This window comes from Scomber japonicus, chromosome 15 (genome assembly GCF_027409825.1).
Source record: "Scomber japonicus isolate fScoJap1 chromosome 15, fScoJap1.pri, whole genome shotgun sequence".
NCBI classification, from domain to species: domain Eukaryota; kingdom Metazoa; phylum Chordata; class Actinopteri; order Scombriformes; family Scombridae; genus Scomber; species Scomber japonicus.
Window position 1 is genome coordinate 3,562,752 of NC_070592.1, and position 10,026 is coordinate 3,572,777.

General features: G+C 39.4%; 1 protein-coding gene across 1 annotated transcript in view; it reads left to right on the top strand.

Annotated features, from left to right (window-relative positions):
• Window positions 1-4,145, top strand: part of LOC128374595 (collagen alpha-1(XIV) chain-like) — a 127,217-nt gene extending 123,072 nt beyond the window's left edge. Inside the window, exons 24-25 of the mRNA XM_053334840.1 lie at window positions 3,527-3,595; window positions 3,868-4,145. Of these exons, the coding sequence (XP_053190815.1) occupies window positions 3,527-3,595; window positions 3,868-4,145 (347 nt within the window). The remainder of the gene's footprint in view (window positions 1-3,526; window positions 3,596-3,867) is intronic.
• Window positions 4,146-10,026: the final 5,881 nt, after the last annotated feature.

Genomic DNA, 10,026 nt, shown 5'->3' on the forward strand with positions numbered 1-10,026 from the left:
AGATGTTATATACTCACCGACTTAAAGGACCATTCACCCAAATCATAAAGAAGTATTGTACCTTACAGATTACTAGTTACTTTATTTAAAATAGAGTCATGTAACTATTTAATGACTTCATCAAAGTAATGTAACTTATTACATTTGATGACTTTTCATCTGTTAATGTTCCCTCCATCTGTTCTTCCTTCCTTCCATCCCTTTCTTCCTTCCTTCCTTCCTTTCTTCCCTCTCTTCCTTCCTTCCTTCCTTCCATCCTTCTTTCCTTCCTACCTTCCTTCCTTGTGTCCTTCTTTCTTTCTTAGTTTATTTGTTCGTTCTTTACTCCTTTCCTATTGTCCTTCCTTTCTTCCTCCCTTCCTTCTTTCTTTCCTTCCTTCCTTCCATCCTTCTTTCTTTCCTTCCTTCCTTCCTTCCATCCTTCTTTCTTTCCTTCCTTCCTTCCTTCCATCCTTCTTTCTTTCCTTCCTTCCTTCCTTGTGTCCTTCTTTCTTTCTTAGTTCATTTGTTCGTTCCTTACTCCTTTCGTATTTTCCTTCCTTCCTTTCTTCCTTCCTTGCTTCCTTCCTCCCTTTCTTCCTATTTTCCTTCCTTTCTTCCTCCCTCCCTTCCTTATTTCCTATTTTCCTCCCTTCCTTGCTTCCTTCCTCCCTTCCTTCCTATTTTGAAACAAAGACTTATGAAACTTATGAAGGTTTTCTTTATGAATTGGGTGAATGAGCCCTTTAAAGCTTCCTGTTGCCTGATTGAAACTGCATGCAACCAATGGTAGACTGAATAATTCTGCATCTTAACGTTTGTTTCCACTGAGATGTTGACGTGAAGCCACTCAGTATTATTGTGATTGTGGGTTTTAATCAGCCGCTTGGAAAGATGCTCCATGCAGGGTTTTCTCATGCATACATCACTATTAGTTACTAACTCATTACTTCACAAGTCACACATTTAAAAAAAAAAACTAAAAGCTGCTGCAGACGACGACAACAGCTCAGCAGCACCGCAGGAAGCTTTTGTTTCTATTATGTGTTAATTTTCCCTCCAGAGTCCAAACAGCTCAGCTCAGTTGTTCACAGTCTCTCTAAAAGCAGAAACACAGACACACAGAAACACAGAAACACACAGGAAATGATGTTTTAACAGCTTCACACTCACAACTCATCACATTCTCAACACATACAGAAAGCACACGTCTTCAAACACTGGAAGTCATTTGATAAACTGTGACAGTGATACATACACATACACATATATATAAATATATATATGGCTCAGTGACTAATAAAGGTTTGTTAAAATGTGTTTTTGTTAGTTTTATATCATTTGAAATGGCATTTTCATCATTTTTAATAAAAGTAAGACTGAATGCTCCTGAACATGTCAAATGGTGTAACCACAAAAGAATGATATAGACTGATATAGATTATTTTATCCACCTACAGCGTAATTTAAGTGGACTTATACAAATAATTACTTTACATTTTTACCATAATCCTCTAATATATTCTCTCAAAATGGATTAAAAGCATAAATTTGATGCTGAGTCCACAAAAAAAGAATGTGTGAAAGTTATTCATACGTTTATTTTCACATTTTAACCCTTTAAATCTGACTAAAACCACATCATTGACCCTTACACACATATACTGTATACATATATATATATTTATGCACAAGCATGTATGAGGGAAAACCCTGCATGAGTCATCGTTAACAGTTAAAAGCATGACGTTGTTTAACCGTTGATGTGTGTTGAGGTTAAAGGTCAAACAGCGGCCTAAACGGCGCTGTGCAGCTCTCAGCCTGCAGGCTCGTGATGTGAGTAAACGTCTGCATGTTAAATTCACTCCTCTGCCTTTGTGTCTCTCTTTCTCTGCTCTGTGTATGCATATGTGTGTATATATATGTGTGTGTGTGTATATATATGTGTGTGTGTGTGTGTCATCGCCTCGTTTTTACAACCTTTCCTCCTCTTAGCGCAGTATATCAGCGACTACTAAGTGTCGACAGCAGGGAGTCATAGTTTTTAGATGCTGCAAACACTGCAAGATACTGTAGGTGATGGAAGTGCTGTCGCTGCATCAGCTGATCAACCCCCCCCCCATCCCCCTCACTGCCCCCCCCCCCCAACTGCACACATTAATATAATATAACATAATATAATATACAGCATTATTTCATAGTTTGAATCAGAACTACAGATCTTAGAGGATAAAGATGATCATATCCTGTATCGTTCTTATTGTCAAGAAATCCCACGAAAGGATTGAATGTGTTTGTTCGTCTCGCAGTCTGTGGCTACTGAAGACTGAAACCTTTAAAAGTAGCTCACTAAAAAAAGAAGACTATTACTAAAAACTAAATCACTAAAACAGGAGGAAATAGTACATTTGTTGGGGACTACTTTCAGCAGCGGATGAATCCACGTTTGGTGCTCCAGTGAGTGTATTGTCTGATTTCTTGAAGCTTTTTGGTTTCCACTGAAGACAGAAACCTTTAAAAGTAAAAAAAGTCTCTCACTAAAAAAAGAAGACAGCTTGCTACTGTAGGAGGAATTACTGCATTTGTTGGGGACTACTTTAAGCGGCGGATTAATCTACGTTTGGTGCTTGAGTTAATATTCCTAGCAGCAGGACGGTGTGTGTGTGTTCATGGTAATAAAGTAAAGTTCTGGATAATTACAGAAGTCTCCAGCACAGAGGAGTGAGATCTATCAGACGGAGCTTATATGTAAACCAAGTCGTTGTTAGCTCGTCTCTTTTCGTGGGATTTCTTGACAGTAGTCAGATTTTAATTGGCTGAACAGTCATTAAACTTTACCATAAAGCCGCACTGACACATTAATCCTCTCCGGACTCCAGATTAGGATCATCTGGTGCTTCTTATTTAAAACAGGCTCCTTTATTATTCCTTTGATGTACAGAAACATCTAAAAGTCCAGATTGTGCTTGTTTTTTAAAATAACTTTTAATCTAAAGATACAACTTAAAGACATTAAATTAAATGTTGAATAAATAACAAATCTAATAATCAAGACATTTCTCACCTTAACCCTTCACATACTGTTCAGAGTCAAAAATATGACCCATTTTTTACATGTGAGAGCCACAAAAACACCCAATACACATTTCTACTAGGTGGACTTTTCCTAATGTGACCCCAGAATATACAAAAATAAAAATAAAATGCATAGTTTTTTACATTTTTGTGCAGCCGATGCACATTTTTATATATGCAAATATACAAATTTGACCGTTTTTATTCAAAAAAATTAAAAAAAAAAAAAAAAAAAAGCATTTAAACATGTTTGTTGTTCTCCTGGATCATAAAATAGTGATTGTGAATGTCTTTTAATCAAATAGAAGGATTAATCAAACATTTATTAATGACTGATTGATAATTTATGAATATGAATTAGTGTAGAGACTAATTATGAGTCAGAGTATGATCAGTATGTAAAGGGTTAAACTTTATTCAAACTTTTATTCGAAGCGGTTTGTCCTTAAAACTTCCCTCACCCCGCTTTCAGTGTTGTCAGTCCTTGGTAACCTTGGTAACCCTGACTTGGTCGCCCTCGGCAACCTTTTGGTAACCTTTGGTAACCTTTGTCCCTGTGTGTCTCTTCCTCCTTCCACTTTGTCCCGCCCCCCTTCTTCCTGTCCCGCTAACCCAATCAAATCACAACCAAACCCCAAACCGTTGCTTCCTGTGGTGTTTTGTGGCGGCGGCCATCTTTATTCTGGGCTCTCGCTGTCTGCCTGCCTCGCTGTCTGATTGGCGGTTCGGCCCCCCCCCCCCCCGTCCCCCCGCTGGCTGCTTGGCAACCACTAGAAGGCGGGGATGTCACTGACGGCGGCGCTGTCCCCGCAGTCCAACTACCACCCAACGTCTACCAGAACTACGGCGAGGCGGAGGAAGACGACGACCCCTACCGCTACTACCAGCCCAACTACCCGGCGCCGAGACCCGTGGAGGCCGGCGACCCCGCGTTGAACCCCGAAACCTTTGAGCTGAGGTCCCCCGGAGTCCACCGCAGCTCCAGGAGTCTGGACGGAGAGGAGGTGCAGCAGCAGGAGGAGGAGGAGAAGAGGTTCGGGCAGAAGAGGAGACTAAAGAAAAAGGTCCAAGAAGCTGCCGGGACTAACTAACTGAGAGGAGGCGATTGGAGGATGGACGGCCGCTCGCTGTTTCTGATTGGGCGGTTTTGGAGCCGTCACACGGACTAATCAACAAGTGCCTGATGTAGAGGATTTCTTATGGACATCATAGAGGGGGACGGGGTTGGGGGGTATCAGGTTGGAACTACTTTAACTCATCTATGCTATTGAATTAACTTCAAGAAAACTGTTTTTTTTTTGTTTTATTGTTTTTATCCGTTTTTGTTGTTGCTGTTTTTTTTTTAACTGGGGTTTATATTTCACCGTTTGCTTTATGTACCTTTTAAAAAAGTCAAACCTTCATTTATCAGGTCCTTGCTTTTTAGGTTGTCGTTCCTCTTCAGTTTCAGTTGTGTTGTTTGTTATTTACCTGGTTGATGAAGTGCCTCCTTAAAGGTGCAGCAAGTAGTTTTACTCTGTGCTTTCATCATCACTTCACGTTCTGTTTCTTTAAAAAAAAAAAAAAAAAAAAAAGTTGCACTTCCTCGCTTTAAAGGAGTCTTAAAACGACAACGAGGAGCCTAGATTAATATTAAAGCTGTAATCTGTCCTCCTGTTCATACTGACCGATAGAAAATCCCTTCATAAGTCTTCTATGTTTCAACATTACAGTCTTTTTATTACTATACTTCCACTATACTAACCCTCGTGTCGTCCTCCCGGGTCAAATTGACCCTATCTCTTTTGACTGTTCCTTCTTTCTTTCCTTCTTTCTTTAATTTTTCCTTCCTTCTTCCCCTCCTCCCCTCTTTCTTTGCTTCCTCCTCCTTCCATCCTTCCTTGCTTCCTTCCTTCCTTCCTTACTTCTCTCCTAAATTCCTTCCTCTTTTCGTCCTCCCTCCCTCCCTCCCTCCCTCCCTCCCTCCTTTCCTTCCTCCCTCCCTCGCTTCTTCCCTCTTTCCTTTCCGTCCTTCTTCCTTCCTCCCTTTCTTCCTTCTTCTTTCTTTCCTTTCCTCCCTTCCATCTGACACATTTACAGTCTTTTAGCATCATATCTCCTCTTAGTGTTTCCTGTTGAGCTGTGGTGGAAGTATAGTAACAAAAAGACTTTGCTACTAAAAACACGATGAAACATAGAAGATGAAGATTTGACTCATTCAGACGCTGAAGCTTCATATTAGCTTCAGATCAACTTTAAATCCATGTTTCCACAGAAGGAGGACTTTGGATTTAGTCCTCCATCACTTCCTGTAAACATTATGAATGATGTAATGCTCAGTATGAACAGGAGGAATCATTACAGAGAGATAAAACAAGCTTTAATATTAATTCAAGCTCCTTGATTGTTGGTTTAAAACATGATTTGGAGAATTATGAACCCGTCCTTTAACTCTTCACATTTCCATCCGTCGCTGCTCATTAAAAGCACAAACAACATAACCAACTGAAGGTCTGTACAGATCAGTCTCATCTTACTCATGACCATATCTGCTCTTTCTTCTGTTACTTTATTTTTTTAAAAGGCTCCTAAAACTCTCTACAGTCAGGTGGTTTCCAGCGTCAGAACTAAATCACATTATTTATGTAAAAAAAGAAAAGAAAAGAAAAAGAAAAGATCTGCATGTTATTTTTTACATTTACTTACATGATGTATCATTTTTATCTCAGAGACACATTTTACTGTTACAGATAAAGATTATATTTAGTGTTTTTTCTTGTCATATACAGTTATTATTGCAGTATTAAACCGCTTCATGTTAAAAAGAAAGAAAGAGAGAGAGAGAGAGAGAGAGATATTGCTTTTCTTTATAAATGTATTTTTAGTTTTCAGGGTTTTTTGGATCATATAACAGAGAAACTGTTTTAGAGAGACTCTAATTTATCACATTTCATCATTAAGCTTCCTGTCGTCCTCCCGGGTCAAATTGACCCCGTCTGTTTTCACTCTTCCTTCTTTCCTCCCTCCCTCCTTACTTCCTTCTCTGTTTCTTTCCTTCCTCTCGCTTTCATCCCTTCCTTCCTCCATCCCCCTTCCTTCCTTCCTCCCTTACTTCTTTCCTTTTCTTTCCTTTCCTCCCTTCCTTCCTTCCTTCCTTCCTCCCTTGCTTCTTTCCTTCCTTCCTTCCACCCTCCTTTCCTTCCTTCCTTCCTTTCTTCCTTCCTCTTTTCCTTTCTCCCTCCTTCTCTCTTCCTTTCCTTCCTTCCTTCCTTTCTTCCTTCCTCTTTTCCTTTCTCCCTCCTTCTCTCTTCCTTTCCTTCTTTCCTCTGTCCTTCCTTCCTTTCCTACCTCCCTTACTTCTTTCCTCTCCTTTCCTCCCTTCCTTCCTTCCTCCCTACTTTCCTTCCTTCCTTCCTACCCCCCTTCCACCCCCTTTCCTTCCTGCTTTCCTCCCTTCCTTTCCTTGACACGAGGACAACAGGAGGGTTAAGCTAATTGAAGTGAAGCTGGACGCCATCATGAAGCAGGAAGCACAAACAGCTCCGTGTGTTTTTTTTTTTTAAAGTTTAAAGTTTCTTCAGCGATGTCCGTTATATGAAAGGACGAAGGCGCGTTTCATTTATTCACCCCCAACAACCTGGATGTGAAACTCTTAATTCGGTATAAAATAAATCAAGCACACACACCTTTTAACTTGAGTTGAGATGTGTTTGGGAGTCTGAGGCCTTTTCCAGTCTGTGTGGAGTGAAATCAGGATGTTTAAAAGAATAAATACATAAAAATACAAAAAATCAAGGAAGTAATTTATTTTTTACTTGGTGTTTGATTTTTCTCACAACAATAAAACTGAAGTACAAGTACGATGCTCTGTGTGTGTGTTTGTGTGTCTGTGTTTGTCTTTGTTTGTTTGTTTGTGTGTGTTTGTTTGTTTGTGTGTGTGTTTGTTTGTGTTTGTGTATCTGTGTTTGTATGTGTGAGTGTGTGTGTGTGTGTCTGTGTGTGATTGTGTGGGTGTGTGTGTTTGTTTGTGCTTGTGTGTGTTTGTGCGTTTGTTTGTGTGTCTTACTGTTTCTGTGTGTGTATTGTTGTGTGTGTATGTTTGTGTGTGTGTGTGTGTTTGTTTGTGTGTGTATGTTTGTGTGTGTCTGTGTTTGTATATGTGTGTGTGTGCGTGTATTTGTATGTACGTATGTATGTATGTCTTTGTGTGCGTGTGTGTGTGTGTGTGTGTGTGTGTGTGTGTGTGTGTGTGTGTGTGTGTGTGGAGTTTTTTCATCCCTCAGCAGGTGAAGTGGCGATGCTGCAGGAAGCTGATTGGCTAGCAGCAGGTGAGCCGTCCAACATCTCACCTGTCCAGCTAAATATAAAACAGGAGAGAAGAAGAAGTGACTCTGGTCAGTGACTAATAAGAACTGGCAGGATGAACAACTCAGTACGTCTGTTATATAATAGTTTTAAATGTTAAAATGTAAATACATGTTTTAACCAAAAGTAAAACTGAATGCTCCTGAAAATGTAAAAAGAATGATTCATATTAAATATTTTATCCACCTAGAAAGAAAGACAGACAGAGAAAGGAGGAAGAAGAGAAAGAACAAGAAGTAGGAAGAAAAGGGGAGAGAAGAAAAAGAGAAAGGAGGAAGAAGAGAAAGAACAAGAAGTAGGAAGAAAAGGGGAGAGAAGAAAAAGAGAAAGGAGGAAGAAGAGAAAGAACAAGAAGTAGGAAGAAAAGGGGAGAGAAGAAAAAGAGAAAGGAGGAAGAAGAGAAAGAACAAGAAGTAGGAAGAAAAGGGGAGAGAAGAAAAAGAGAAAGGAGGAAGAAGAGAAAGAACAAGAAGTAGGAAGAAAAGGGGAGAGAAGAAAAGGAGAAAGGAGGAAGAAGAGAAAGAACTTGAAAATTCCAGGGAGATGTTGAGTGCCACGGGGCTGCTGCCGGGACGAGTACGCGATTTATTTCCAGAGTTCAAAAGTCACCGTGATCATATAACACCAAGTAGCTTTTACTGTGGCAGTATTAAGTACATCTTACTGGTCAGTATCAAGTGTAACAGTAGATGTAAGCAGAGAGTAGCACACAGAGCACAAGGCAGTAGCAACATGCACTAACTCTAAGCACTACACTACAGCACTTTGCGGTTGCTAAGGGCAGCTAAGGCCCTGCGGTTGCTAAGGGCAGCTAAGGCCCTACGGTTGCGAAGGGCAGCTAAGGCCCTGCGGTTGCTAAGGGCAGCTAAGGCCCTACGGTTGCTAAGGGCAGCTAAGGCCCTACGGTTGCTAAGGGCAGCTAAGGCCCTGCGGTTGCTACGGCGATGTGAGAATGTGCTTGGAAAGAATTCTCAAAATTCTGAAGAATTTGGCTTCTGATAAGGTCCCGAACAATTTCAAACTGTGAGAAAACCGTAACTCCTGTCCAAAAACCGAAAACACTGTGAGAGACACAGAAGCCGGCAGATTCTGACAGTGTTTATTTTATTCAGATATTCCTTAAAATGAGCGAGTAAGCTCAGTGTGAACACAGAGTGAGATTCTTTTGAGAAAAGAAGATGATTACATTAGGGTCAATGGGGGAGAGACAGGTATTGCCGCCAGTCTCGGCCCCCCCATTTAAATTTTGTGCGGACCCCGCCTGTCAAAGTCACATTTTATGAATCCCAACACCTATGTCTACATTTTGACCAAAAATTATTTGTCTGCTTTTTACGGTTTGGCCGTGAGCTCGAGTTAAAAATAAAAATTAAGGTTATTTTTTACTGCTTCTCACACTCTAGCTAACTGCCACTTCCACTCTAACTTTGAAGAAAAAGTGATTTCCAGTCCTCGTTTGACTGCTCATAGTTTGAAAAGTTTACATGTTATGTAAAAACAGTTTGGTGTTTTTCCAGAGAGGACAAGTTTTCCTCCGTTTTAAAGTTTGAATCACATTTCTACGTGCACGTATGGCAGAGCTAGGCGACTCTGAAAAAAGGTTAAATTTTGTTTTTAAAAAAAATTCCTATTCATTTTCAATAACTTTGGGAAAAGTACTTTTACTGTAATACTGCATACTACATCACTATAATACTGCAGTACTTTTACTGTAATACTGCATACTACATCACTATAATACTGCAGTACTTTTACTGTAATACTGCATACTACATCACTATAATACTGCAGTACTTTTACTGTAATACTGCATACTACATCACTATAATACTGCAGTACTTTTACTGTAATACTGCAGTACTTTTACTGTAATACTGCAGTACTTTTACTGTAATACTGCATACTACATCACTCATAATACTGCAGTACTTTTACTGTAATACTGCATACTACATCACTATAATACTGCAGTACTTTTACTGTAATACTGCATACTACATCGCTCATAATACTGCAGTACTTTTACTGTAATACTGCATACTACATCACTCATAATACTGCAGTACTTTTCCTGTAATACTGCATACTACATCACTCATAATACTGCAGTACTTTTACTGTAATACTGCATACTACATCACTCATAATACTGCAGTACTTTTCCTGTAGTACTGCATACTGTAGTACTTGTAGTACTTGTAGAGAGTGTTGGGGTTCAGGAGGCTCTTCAGTATAAATGAGTTGAAGTGGAGCAGAGTGTGATTCATTCACATTTACACAGAGAGACGTGGGCAGCAAAATCAATTTTCTCCTTCGTCGCCACGGAAACGTCCAGTGTCAGAGCTGAACTGTGTGTGATGCTTTTATTCACTCATGCTCCCTCTTTCCTCTTTTCTGTTTTCTGTTTTCTCTTTTTTTTTCCTTTTTTTCTCTTTTTCAGCTGTTCATTTGATCTTATTTTTTTAATCTTTTGGAATAAAATCTAATAAAAAAAAAAAAAGATATATATACTTATTTATATTTTATGAACATAAACTAAAAACCATCTATTTATTGAGGTTTATCATCATATATCTCATTTATATACTGTAATTATTGTATTTTACTGTTACATTAAACTGCATCAGA